Source organism: Nansenia antarctica (assembly GCF_963989245.1).
Source record: "Nansenia antarctica genome assembly, chromosome: 7".
Taxonomy (NCBI): Eukaryota; Metazoa; Chordata; class Actinopteri; order Argentiniformes; family Microstomatidae; genus Nansenia; species Nansenia antarctica.
The window spans coordinates 38,768,038-38,781,861 of NC_137677.1; the positions used below are offsets into that span (position 1 = coordinate 38,768,038).

General features: G+C 43.8%; 2 protein-coding genes across 2 annotated transcripts in view; one reads left to right on the top strand and one right to left on the bottom strand.

The window, feature by feature from the left end:
• Positions 1-13,824, top strand: part of LOC308162587 (inactive dipeptidyl peptidase 10-like) — a gene marked incomplete at both ends in the record, with an annotated part of 67,534 nt that overhangs the window by 34,032 nt on the left and 19,678 nt on the right. The window contains 3 exons of the mRNA XM_080536732.1: positions 1,918-2,038; positions 11,048-11,202; positions 13,669-13,766. Of these exons, the coding sequence (XP_080392858.1) occupies positions 1,918-2,038; positions 11,048-11,202; positions 13,669-13,766 (374 nt within the window). The remainder of the gene's footprint in view (positions 1-1,917; positions 2,039-11,047; positions 11,203-13,668; positions 13,767-13,824) is intronic.
• LOC308161834 (nicotinamide N-methyltransferase-like) lies at positions 3,225-6,949 on the bottom strand (the record flags this gene model as incomplete). The annotated part of the gene is made up of 3 exons (XM_080535912.1): positions 3,225-3,648; positions 4,051-4,258; positions 6,793-6,949. The coding sequence occupies 3 exons, from the start codon at positions 6,947-6,949 to the stop codon at positions 3,225-3,227; spliced, it is 789 nt and encodes a 262-aa protein (XP_080392038.1).

A 13,824-nucleotide genomic window follows, 5' to 3' on the forward strand; every position in this document is an offset into this window, starting at 1 on the left:
TATCGACACCTGCATAATAGCAGTAGCGCGTATGAAGCGCATAATAAGGGTGGCGGTAGGTCTTAACCTGGCGGTGAGTCTTAATTAACACTTAAGACGGCAAGTTAAGAAGTGCATAATAGGGCCCTCTATCTCTTCTCTCTCTCTCCTCCACTGCAAATATACCAGTCTCTCCTTCTCTCACTCTCTATCTCTTCTCTCTCTCTCTTCTCTCTCTCTCTCCTCCACTGCAAAGATACCAGGTGTTTCCTCTCTCTCTTCTCTCTCTTCTCTCTCTTGTCTCTTGATTTCAATGAGACTCAAGATAGCAACTTACTTTAAATCTACGTATAATATTTGTTGAAAGAAATGGTCTTTCACAACTCGAGTTGGACCCCAGCCTAATTAAGGTAGACTGAAGTGCCCACTCACACACAACACATCTCTTGTATAGTGTCAACATAGACACAACAGCGATAGGAGTCCGCATTCCATAATGTTTATGAACCCGTTCTCCAGTGAGTGTTCAACTCAGGACAGAGTGGAAAGACAGGACAGAGATTAACTTTCAACAGTAATATTGCCACTACAGTTATAGTAGTCTACATTCTGTGTGAAATGGACAGACATATTCCCATAGGCATTTTACAGAATTCATACATGTTAAAAATCCTCTACACTCTCATATCTTCCACTGCAAGGACACAAACATACCAGTCTCTCTCTCCTCCTCCTCCTCCTCTCCTCCATTGCAGATACATCAGTCTCTTTCTTTCCTCCTCCTCTCCTCCAGTGGAAACACACCAGTGCCAATGAAAATGAAAATGAGAATGAGAGCAGGAAACAAAACAAGTCAACCCTCTCCTCCAGGGGGAGGCCGTTGGAGGGAGGCATGGAGGACGGGGATCATTGTCATGCATGGAACGGAATGAGAAACTGTATCAAGCCCACGTGGCGGGAGGGAGGGAGGTAGGGAGGTAGGGAGGTAGGGAGGTAGGGAGGGAGGGAGGGAGGGAGAAATCGGATGAAGGGTCTGATACCATTCCTCATTCGTGCATTACAATGAGCCCGTATTTTATTTTTATTTTTTTACCGGCTCCGCCAGCCTCCCCCTATTTATGGAGTGAGCCTCTTCTTCTGTTGAACGAAGAGAGGCTGTTGTCGGGTTCAGTCTTCATTGAGTCGCCTCATCTCTTCCCGACTGCTCTGAACCGGCTGTCTTTGGGGAATTGTGGGATTCACACCCTGTTTGTCTGTCTGTCTCTCCTCTTGTCTGAGTCGGCACTAAATGAAGAGGCTGCTGTTTGCTGATTGAGTCTTCATGGAGTAGCCACTTCTCTGCTGAACAGAGCTACCTTTCATCATGAACTCTGGCTTCATCTTGTCTGCCTCTGTCTGTCTTCCTGTCTGTCTGTCTTCCTGTCTGTTTGTCTTCCTGTCTGTCTGTCTTCCTGTCTGTCTGTCTTCCTGTCTGTTTGTCTTCCTGTCTGTTTGTCTTCCTGTCTGTCTGTCTTCCTGTCTGTCTGTCTGTCTTCCTGTCTGTCTGTTTGTCTTCCTGTCTGTTTGTCTTCCTGTCTGTTTGTCTTCCTGTCTGTCTTCCTGTCTGTCTGTCTTCCTGTCTGTTTGTTTGTCTTCCTGTCAGTTTGTCTTCCTGTCTGTCTGTCTTCCTGTCTGTCTGTCTGTCTTCCTGTCTGTTGGTCTTTGTTTCCAGCCCCCGGCTGTATTTGATTGAGAACAACAACTGCTGCTTGACTGTCTGTCTGTCTCTCTGTCTGTCTGTCTGTCTCTCCCCAGGTGTATGTGTTTACCTGTCTGTCTGTCTGTCTGTCTCTCCCCAGGTGTATGTGTTTACCTGTCTGTCTCTCCCCAGATGTATGTGTTTACCTGTCTGTCTGTCTCTCCCCAGGTGTATGTGTTTACCTGTCTGTCTCTCCCCAGGTGTATGTGTTTGAGAACAACATCTACTACAAGACAGATGTCAAGAGCAGTTCCTGGAGACTGACGTCCTCGGGGAAGGAAGGAGTCATCTTCAACGGCATCGCTGATTGGCTGTATGAGGGTAAGACCACCCACTGATTGGTTGTATGAGAGTAAGACCACCACTGATTGGTTGTATGAGAGTAAGACCACCACTGATTGGCTGTATGAGGGTAAGACCACGCACCGTGACCACACCACTGGGAATCATTGTACATGGACCGTGAACCCTCGCAGGGGAGGCTGGGGGGGGTAGACATCGGAGGACAGGGTCTTTGTAATACATGGAATGGAATGTGGAATGCTCCATTCCTTATTCCATTCCGTGATACCATTCCTCATTCCATTCCATGATACCATTCCTCATTCCATTCTAAATACTCAGGGTACAGGGAAATGTTGAATAGAGAGGGGTTATGTTGGTGGTCCATTGTCTGATTTCACTTGCAGATAGATAACTGGCTCTTTATAGCAGGGAAACAGGAATCAGCTATTTTTACCCCATGTTGTTGTGTAAGCTAATGGCAATCTATTGTGTACAGTAAGCCAATGAAAAGGACACATTTGCTCATGCTATTGTTTAAGCCAATAAAAAGGGCTATTTTTGTCAATGCTACTCTATGTGTAAAGCGATGAAAAGGGGGGTATTGTGTATTGTCTACTGTATTGAGTTTGTCAATGAAAAAGGCTATTTATGGCCATGTTATTGTGATTGCCAATGGAAAATACTGTTTCTTACTCTGCTTTGTTTTCCAATGGAGAGGAGAACAGCTTATCATGTACATCTGCTTCACGCCTCCTGCTAGCTTGGCACCGCTACACCCTACTGCATAAAGGCTCCTCAGCCTCTCACATTCTATTATATAGGAAATTCTATTCTATTCTTTTCTACAGTGAATACCACCAGACGTTTAACACTTTCAGCTGTATTTTGGATACAAAAGACGCTATACAAATAAAGATGATGGTGGTAAGCATGAACATACGTCTCTATTCTCTGTGGAGAAGATAACAAGAGCTCTGTCAGGAGATGGAGGGATTACTTCATCTAAAGCCTATGTGGGTATCTCAAGGTTATCTTAACATCCCCCCAAACCCATGTTGGGTCCAGGTTTGGTCATCGAAAAGAGTCATTTGTCAAAAGAAAAAAACCATTTTATTCAATTACCAGATATTTTCACGTTCAAAAATGCATAATATGGGAATATTATTCCCTAATTCTCTTATTGCTGGTTTATTCTTTCAAGTATGCCCTAGAAACACCCACATCAAGCAACCTGTGTAGACTTCAAGGCCACCATGTAGAGAAGCCCCTCAGAGTCGTTCGTCTTCCGCGTAGCCTGGAGCCGCTGGAGCTCTACGACAGAGAGGCCCAGCCTCCCCACAGTCTCCTCAACAAGGCTCTGGCTGAGAGTGAGAACGGAGACCTTCTGCCCCTTCACTAAGAAGTAGCTCTGCCCCAGGCTAACGACCATCACCAGCACCCCGCCTGGGTTCAGCAGAGACGCCAGTCTGCCCAGGGCTTGGCGGTAGCCGTCCAGGTCTTGGCAAGCGCTTTCCAGACACAGACAGGACACCACGCAGTCCGCTGGCTCCACAGAGACAGGGTGGAAAGGGTTCTCTTGGTGGACGTCACATCTCAACACCTGCTTGACCTTCTGTCTCAGCTGCCTCTCCACCTGGCCTGGTGTCCTGCTGGGGAAGGGACACGGAGAACGGCGGGTGTTAAGTGTGGACGACTGGGATGAGCCGACTCTGACGTCACCCCGTCGAAGTTGTTTAAGAAATGGTTACTGTGAGGGTTAGTTTAGGGTTATGGTTATGGTTAAAGTTAGGGTTAGGGTTAGGGTTAGTGTTAAGGTGAGGTTAGTGTTAGGGTGAGGTTAGGCTTAGTGTTATGGTAAGGTTAGGGATATGGTTATGATTAAGGTTAAGGTTAAGGTCAAGGTTAGGGTTTAGGGTAGGGTCATCCCAAGGATCTAACCAAGGAGAAAAGAGTCCTTACAGACAAACAACTAAAGTGTCTGATCCTACACGTCTCCTGAAAGAAGAGGTTTAGGGGTTCGGATAATAGCAAATAAAGAAGTACTTTACCTGTTCCCCTCCAGCTCACACACGTACTGGATGACGGGCTTCCAGTTGAAACAGCCATCTTCGCTTTTCAACCAGCTGGTGATCTCTCTCCGACAGCTGGCCAGGTAGTCTGACAACACAATCTCCTCGAAATAGCTACAGGCACTGATCAGGCAATGGATGGTTGGTCCACTCCCGACTTCAATACACCTCCTGCCTCTGTACATCCCTGAAAACAACATCATAGTCCAAATCAACGTTGCCAGAACAATTGAGTGCACTTACAAATTTTTTAAGGCACAATCTGGGATTTGTTCTGCTGTTTCATTTCATTGAACATTTTTAGAACAAAAAATTGCTGGGAATGTCCTTCCTTTGTTATCATGTAACATTGTGGGAACATTTTATAAAAGAACATTCTATAATCTGTTACCTAAACAATGTCCCCAAAACATCCTTGGAATGTTGCAGGTAAAACGTTCTTCCTTTGTTTACATATCACATTACAGGAACATTCTAGAAAAAACGTTTTGTGATCTGAGGCATCAATAACATCCTGAAAACATTATCGAATGTTGCTTTGAAAATGTCCTTCCTTTGTTATCGTGTAACATTGTGGGAACATTTTATAAAAGAACATTCTATAATCTGTTACCTAAACAATGTCCCCAAAACATCCTCAGAATGTTGCACCTAAAACGTTCTCACGTTGTTAACATTTAACGTTATAGGAACATTATTTGAAATGGTAAACATCCTTAAAATGCTCTTTGAACATTAGATGAAAACGTTTTCTTTAAAACATTAGCAGAACTTGTAGGGAATGTTAGCCAATGTTGTGGGAACATTCCCTGCTAGCTGGGTGTGTCCCTGACTCTACTTCTAAAAGGGGTGACATTTATTCTGGGGAATGACATTGCTGGTGGCAAGGTATTGCCAGTTTTGGAAGTGTCTCAGTGATTCAGCAGTCGGATGTTTTGGCTCGGAATTTCCCCAGACGGGCTCAAGCTCGAGGGTTGGGTGACGTTATCGGACTGTCAGGTACGGGGTTGTCTGATGACACTGTTGTTTCTGCTTCTGTGTCTTCTCAGTGTCCTAGCGAGGAGCTTGACCTACGCTTCAGTGTGACAGCCCAGTTGAGCTTGTATTTGGTCACACTATAAGAGGGCCTTTGAAAGTTTTAAACGATCAGCTTATCTCATTTTTTTTATGTATATGTGTGGGTATCCTATGTTGGTATCTAATAGGGGGGGGGGCTTATTGATATCGCCAGCCCAGGCTTGGGGGTGTTATGTTCCACGTTCTGCTTTTTGTGTTTCCTTCTGTGTCTTCTCCTCTCACTCATTCAATGAGTCAGGTGTCTGTCTAATGATTGTCCTGCCTTCATGTTCATCATATGCACACCTATTCCGGACCAGCCGACCAGCCGTTCATCCACCTACTTACAAGCCCTCCTGTACTCTGTTCAGAAGCCATTGTTTTTGTTTTGTTTGATGTTATGTTGAAAATCCTGTGTCCATGTGTTTAATTTCTTTTTTGGGGGGGGGGGGTTAAACCTATACACGGTACAGGGTTTTAGTTTGTCTTTTTCTATGCACAGGCCCAGAGGGGATTTTTTCATAGTTTTTCTGTTTAGTTCCGGTTTTTCAGCATTTTTGTTTGGTACCGCACCCACACTTTTAAAAGGCCCTGGGGCCGGATTCACCAAAGTGTTCTTAAGATAATTCTTAAGACAATTCTTAAGAAAAAAGATAAGATGTTCCTAAGAATGTTCTTAAACGCTATTCACCATTTTTTTCTTAAGAATTGTCCTATGTCTTAAGAACTTCTTAGTTTTCTCACTTAAGAAGTTCTTAGATTTTGAACTGTGATTTTTACACCTGTGTGTCTCTCTCTCTCTCTCTCTTTTGAACTTATGAAGAACTTCCATCTAAAATGTGAATATAAAATAAATAATAGTAAGGACATTGTTTCAGTTACTTGGCCTACTTAAATAACATGTTCATAATGATTAATTAAGTAGTATACATCAAATACAACAACTGCCTCCTTGATTTACTTTCTGAGTACATTGTGGTGTAATCTAGGAATAGGCCTACATGTGACACAGGCTGAAAGGCCCATTTCAGTTATATCTCAAACATACAAACATGTGATAGACATTCACACATTCACACAAAACATTCACACAAAAGTACTCTGACCAACTTGAATTAACAATATGTGTTAACACATTGTCTAGGGCTAAACTAAATATTAATAAAATCAAATAAATGCAATACAAAATTGTTCAAGTAAGACTTACCTTTCACTTTAGCTGCTTTAAGACAGGTGAGAGCTTCTCTTAAAGTTAAGAAGACATTTGAGAAGAAATCTAAGAACTTTGTTTTGGAGAATCTCATTTGTTCTTAAGTTCTATCTTAGGAAAAATCTTAAGAAGAAAGTTAAGAAAAAACTAAAGTTAAGATAAGATTTTCTTCGGGAATACCAAATCTTCTTAAGTTTTGTCTTAAGAACAAATGTTGTTCTTAAGAACAAATTTGTTCTTAAAAACGCTTGGTGAATCCGACCCCTGGTTTCCCTTGACCGAAGTGTACTGTAACAGTTTGTCAATAATGTCTTTGTCAACAAACAATGTACAGGATAGCTTTAACTATTTAAAACCTTGCATTCAGAGATTTCTTTTTAATATTATGTTGAAAACTCTTTGAGTGGAACCTCCTTCAAAAATGGAGGGATGCTGTTTTATGTCAAATAACATACCTGATGAAAAGGTGTTGTTCAGCTGGCTGAGAATGAACGGTAGTTGTGTCTCCTCTGAGCGGTAACCCTGAGGACAGCTGTAATGGGAATCCAGGTACCAACGGGAGGCAAAATGTGTCAGGTCAAACCCACCAGCAGGGAACGTGTCTTCCTCCATGTCCATGTGGAGAGGGTGTGTTAGGAAAAATATAAATTAGAAAAGGTAGCCTGGTTTCTTCAAATTCATAGAAAGGTATTTAATTATCTTTTGCAAAAGGAAAACAGTTTACAAGCATGACAGACAAGGTCTATGAGTGAAAGGTCCTCAGAAAAGTGAAGACAGAGTGAAAGCATTAAGCATTTTACCCAGATGAGAATCATGCCCTCAGTTAGGCCACAAGCCAATCACAGCCATTTCCTGTCTGCATCTGTAATGAGGAGAGGTAACATTACAGTGAAGATGACGAAAAGGATGAAAACATGATGAACAGGATGAACATGATGCGGGTGACTTCGGCCCCCCTCTTACCCTTAGTATTACAAAGTTAGAGGAGAGGGGTAGAGGAAGGGGACAAGAGTGAACAAAAACCAACCCCCTGGTGTGGTTCAACATTGTCGTGGGTTTTTAGGTGTTTTATAGACAGACTAGGAAAAAACGAAGGAGCTAGTCAACTCAGTGATAATTTAAATGTAAGTGTTGTTGAGAAAATGCCAAATCTCGAGTAGAGAAACTGGTTTCATTCTTTACAAGGCAAGCCCAGGCAAGTTTATTATAGCACATTTCAGCCCCCTCCCCTCTCTGGAAGAGCTGTACAACACACGCTGTCTCAGGAAGGCCTCCAAGATCTCCAGGGACCCGACCCACCCTGGGTACGAACACTTTACCAGGCTGCCCTCGAAAAGGCGGTTCAGGACCCTGGCCGCAAGGACAAACAGACTGAAGAACAGCTTCTACCACAGGGCCGTCCAGGCCCTGAACACAGCAAAGACCTAAGTTCTGGGCCCTGGACAGTCTGGACGGATTGATGGCAGCTGCTGGACTGAAAAAATCAGGTGTAGTGCTGAGGTACAAACATGTACATTTCAAGCCTGCAAACTGTGACACTTTAAATAAATGTGAAATAATACTATTGTGCAATATGACAACCCTAGTCGTCTATCTGTACAGTATAGTACAGTGGATAGTGTACATAGCCTTTATTTATGTAAACCAGCTCCTTCCCTTCTTGTGATTTTTTAAAAGTGTTTTTTTTTCCCCTTTCCTAACACCAGGGGAGCCACCCCTCCTACATTTCGTTGTTTGGTACCTGTACTGTAGCAATGGCAATAAAGTCCATTCATTCATTCATTCATTCATTTCATTAATGGAAAAAATACATTGATAGAATAACTGCTGCAAAACACGAAGGAAATCTTTTATTGGTTTGGGCCTGATTGATTTCTTCAGGGAGTCCAACAATGACTAATATCTTCAGTTACTGTATGATTATATTGTGCATTATTTTATTTATTTTTGGGGGGCTAAAATGGGTTCTGTAGCATTGTGTGAGTTCAGGCGGGGCACAGCTTGTATTCCACTGTCATGAGACGTAGTAAAATATCATTTTCATGGTTGAACTTGATGTGAGAGTCCTGAAAATAGAGTATTCAAGCTGACATCTAGAATTGCCTAGTAGTACAGTAACATGGTACAGTATACGGCAGAGAGGCTCGATGATGCCCAGAATTTCCTTGTCATACAGTTTTATTACAAGCTATATATTTCATACTCATCAATGTCTGTTATATCAGGCAGTGGGGTGGTGTCATGCCAAATAGTGTCTGGGTGCCAAAAATTGTCTGGATGATGTAATCAGGTCTTTCGAACGCCATGACAAGTTAGTTGCTATGGCGATGCATTCCGGACATTCCTGAGTGAACTCTACCGCTCGTTGTTTCTCCACGCTACGCTAATGTTACCGAGTTGGCTAGTTTGTCTAAACAAAGCCACATCACATCAACCAAAGTAGTGATAAATGTAATTCATCCATATAACTCATTACTACTTTGTTTCCAATCATAGCTAGCTATAGCTTACCGTAACTTATCAAATTAACATTTGAGTAATAGTTCAGTCAAATGACTGGCATGCTGCTAGATGATAAGTAAATAAGTAAGCTAGTGTGGTATATTTTAAGTTACTTGAAACACACACACATACCATGAATTTGTATGATAAGGCTTTGTAACATTTACATTTACATTTTTGGCATTTGGCAGACGCCTTGTTCCAAAGCAACTTACAATCAATACTTGTCTGACTTGTCTGACTTGTCTGACCCCTCCTTTTGAGCCTCTTGGCCTACAGGCATGCTCTCTGAAACAATGGGGGTTTTACGACAGACCACATGGTCGAACACACACACAGACACACACAGACACACACAGATAAGCACACAGACACACACACACACACACACACACACGCACACACACACACACACACACACACACACACACACACACACACACACACACACACACACACACACACTCTGGCCTCTCCCCTTGACCAGCTATAAGGAAGGTGTTAGGGCAGGCATCTAGGTGACTGTGATAGGTTCACTGGTAGATATTTGCATAAGAAAAGGGATACAAAAAGAGAAGACAGGGGGAGAGAGGGTCTCTTTAACCACCCCAGCCAGGCCAGCAGAGGAGAGCAGACATCAGGCTCCAGCTATTGGTATATGTATGTATGTTTTGTACTTTGATTAAATCGTCTTAAACTCAATAACTGTTCTTTGATTCATAACCAATAAGATAAATACACCACATTAACTAGGTAGCTATGATTAGAAAATAAGTAGTATCCAGTTATGGAGTTATATTTATCACTATTTTGGCTGTTTGCTAAACTAGCCAACTTGGTAACAGTAGCATAGCGCATTACTTGTGAAATTAGCGTATTTGGTATGACATCGGCCATCCCTAACCGCTAGAAGGACCCAACACTGGCTCTTGTATGTACAGTATATAAATAATTCCCCATAAACAGTAAACACCCATAATATCGTACATCCCTTATCACCTGGAGAGCTAACACTTATCAGACACAGTCTCAAGATTAAGGTCAAGGTCCCACGTGTCTCCCCTGAGCTGGGTAGAACTGCTCCTCTTGCTGCTTTAGTGTCATTGAGGCATTTGAGGAACTTGATTAAGGATTCCTCTGTGGAGGAGTGATCTTGTTATAATTGATTATTGTCTGTAATTTTTCTAATCAGGGCACCCTTGGTTTCAAAAGAGACTCCTATGAATAAATAAAAGATAGCTAAAAAAACCTCTCTCTCTCCCTCCCTCCCTCTCTCCCTCCCTCCCTCCCTCCCTCCCTCCCTCCCTCTCTCTCTCTCTCTCTCTCTCTCTCTCTCTCTCTCTCTCTCTCACTATATATATATATATATATATATATATATATATATTACACTCACCAAACCCTATGAGGAACACCTGTACACCTTCTCATTCATTCAGGTGGTGTAATGGTGTGGGCAATGTTTTCTTGGCACACTTTGGCCCTGTTTATACCAATCAATCATGGCTTGAATGCCACAGCCTATTTGAATATTGTTGCTGATATTGTTGCATCCCTTCATGGCCACAATGTACCATCTTCTAATGGCTACTTCCAGCATGATAATGCACCATTTCACAAAGCATAAGTCGTCTCAAACTGGTTTCATCAACATGACAATGTGTTCAGTGTTCAGTTTTCCTCCCAGTCATCACAGCTTGAAAGTGCAATTGTGTGATGCAATCATGTCATCATGGATCATAATCTCAAAGGAATGTTTCCAACATCTTGTGGAATCTATGCCATTAAGAATTAAGGCTGCTTTGAGAGCAAAGGGAGGCCCTACCCAGTATTAGTATAGTGTTCCTAATAAAGTGTCCGGTATTATTATTATTATTATTATTCCTACCTTGGACCCTCTGGGGCCCCCTGGTGTACCCCTTGGTAACTACTGCAAGTGTCAGTGTGTGTGTGTGCTGATTCTCCTCCTCTCCATTGTCCTGTCTGGTCTGTAGAGGTATGCTGAGGTATACTGACTCTCCTGTGCTGACTCTCCTGTCCTGTGTCTGTTGTGTTTAGAGGAGGTGTGTGTGTGTGTGTGTGTCTGTGTGTGTGTGTGTGTGTGTGTGTGTGCTGACCCTCCTGTCCTGTGTCTGTTGTGTGTAGAGGAGGTGTGTGTGTGTGTGTGTGTGTGTGCTGACCCTCTTGTCCTGTGTGTGTTGTGTGTAGAGGAGGTCCTCCACAGCCAGGTGTCTCACTGGTGGTCTCCAGACGGGGCCAGCCTGGCCTACCTGAGCATCGATGACACCCAGGTCCCCACCATGCTGCTGCCCCGCTTCACTGGCGCCCTCTACCCCAGGGGACAGCACTACCCCTACCCCAAGGTAACGGAACTTCACCCCAGTACACCCCCCCCTCCCTCCCCCTCCCTCCCCCACTCCAAGGTAACAGTTTTACAGTTTTACAGTTTTCGCCAGTACACTCCCCCCCCCCCCCCCCACCCCAAGGTTACATTTTACACCCAACAGGTCGATATAATAATAGAGCTCTGTTGTTCTGCCTGCGGACCTCGGTGCTAACTAGGAGTTGAGTTGAACTAAACTAGGAGTTGTGTTGGTGGTACTGCTGCCTCCAGGAGAGTGGGAGTGGATATACTGTATATGTGCTAGTAGTGCTAATGGGGATAGCGTCTGAAGAGGCTTCAGCGTTTCTCAGGGATTCCTCACAGGAAGCAGTAATGATGAGCACCGCTGTCGGAACATCCAGTTCACTTAAATCCCTCAATACGAAAACACTTCCTTCAAAGTGTTAACAGGGGATTGGAGTGTGTGTGTGTGTGTGCGTGAGAGAGAATGAGAGAGAGAGAGAGAGAGGGAGAGAGTGTGTGTGTGTGTGTGTGTGTGTGTGTGTGTGATTGGTGTGTTTGAGAGAGAGTGTATGTACGTGTGTGTGTGTGTGTGTGTGTTCGTGTTTGTGTGTGTGTGTGTGTGTGTGTGTGTGTGTGTGTGTGTGATTGGTGTGTTTGAGAGAGAGTGTAGGTACGTGTGTGTGTGTGATTGTGTTCATGCTTGTGTGTGTGTGTGTTTGTGTTCATGTTTGTGTGTGTGTGTGTGTGCGTGTGTGTGTGTGTGTGTGCAGGGGGCCACAGAAGCAGCATGGTCAGGTCAGTTAGGTAGGATGAATAATGCAGCCTGAACAGGCCTCTTCATCCTGGTAGAACATCGCCTCCCTGTTTTATTCATGGAGGCAGACTGGTTGTATGAGTGTGTGTGTGTGGGGGGGGCTGTTTGTGTGTGTGGGTATGTGTGTGTGTGTGGGTGTGTGCTTGCTTGTGAGTGTGCGTGCATGCGTGTGTGTGTGTGCGTGTGTGTGTGTGTGGCTGTGATTTGTTGCTAAATGTAAATACATTTCAGCGTTGTTGAAAATCAATGACACGCTCGCTAGTCAAGCCAAAACATTGCAATGCAATGGATTCAGTGAGTAATCCCCACTACTACCTAGTTTGCGGGTGTGTCATTGATTTTCAACAACATTGACATTTATTTACATTATTCAGAATAAAAGTCTGAACATTTTGATTGGTTGGCAACTTGTTCCTGGTTTCACCAGCTGTCACAATTGATTCAGACCGAACTAAAAACAAGAGAGAGAGGGAGAGGGAGGTCTGGTGGAGGGCATCTTATTAAAATAAAACCACAAAGTGTGATGCGTTTGATCATAACACACACACATACACACACACACACACACACACACACACACACAAATGTAGGATAATATCGTGGGAGTCTTCTACCTCCTCTTCTCCCTCTCTCTCTCTCAAACACTGTACTGTGATATATCATTCTACTGCATCTATCGCTTCTGTAGTAGTGTAGTCTCTGTGATCCAACACGCTTCACCCAGCGCTGTTAGAACTGCCTTGTCCAGGAAGGCCTTTATCCCATCATTAGAACTGTAGCGTCCAGGGAGGCTATTATACCAGAGAAACAGACTAGAAAGTCAGAGGAAGTATGTAAGGAGAAAGAGAGAGCGAGAAAGAGAGTGGGTGTGTGCCTGTGTGGGGGGAGAGGGGGCGGGAGGGAGGGAGGGAGGGAGGGAGAGGGACAGACAGACAGAGAGAGAGAAGAGGAGTGAAGAACAAGAGCAGTGAGGCAGAGCTGACGTTTGACTCCTGTCATCTCCAAGATGGCCGCTATGATCCAGGACCATCTCTGTAGTCTAATGAGTTGTATATTCTACAGGCAGAGCTGCAGTCAGCTGGGGAGACAGCGGGCTCATCAGGAAACGCCTCCAGGGTTGGAGAGTGGCCACTCTGTACTAAGCTTTTAATGGTTGTTGTATTCTCCGAGGAGATGGAAGAATAATGCTGTTTTAAAACATGGGCAGTATACTGTACAATAGAATCGAATGGACAGTGCATTGTAGATGACAGATCGTTGTTTATTACATTGTTGTTGCTTTTTTATTATTATATTGTTGTGTGTATCTTTATGTCTTATGCACCAACCACACCAAGTAAATTTCCTGTATATGTGAATATACGTGGCAATAAAAATAATTCTGATTCTGATTCTGATAAGAACAAGTGCCATCGGCGGTCACAGTGCTAGGTTTTTAATATGTTTTGGTAGGCGTTCAGTTTTGAAATGGCTGTTTCCCAGAGGTTAGCAGAACAGGACACATCCAGGACACAACACTGTACATAGGGAGGCTGGTGGAGGTAGATATCGGAGGATGGGCTCATCGCAATACATGGAATGGAATAAGTAATGTACCGTGTCTCTGTTGTAATGTTGTCTACGTTCTAGAACAGGACAGCTGATGTTCTGATGTTGTCTACGTTCTAGATGGGGCAGGTCAACCCGACAGTGAAGCTCCATGTCGTCTCCTTGGATGGAGGGTCTGTAACCACTGACCTTCGACCTCCCAGCAGCCTGGAGAAAAGGTAACCAACAAAGCTCTCTGTCTGTCCAATGAGACGAAAGCTAAGAAGCTCTCTGTCT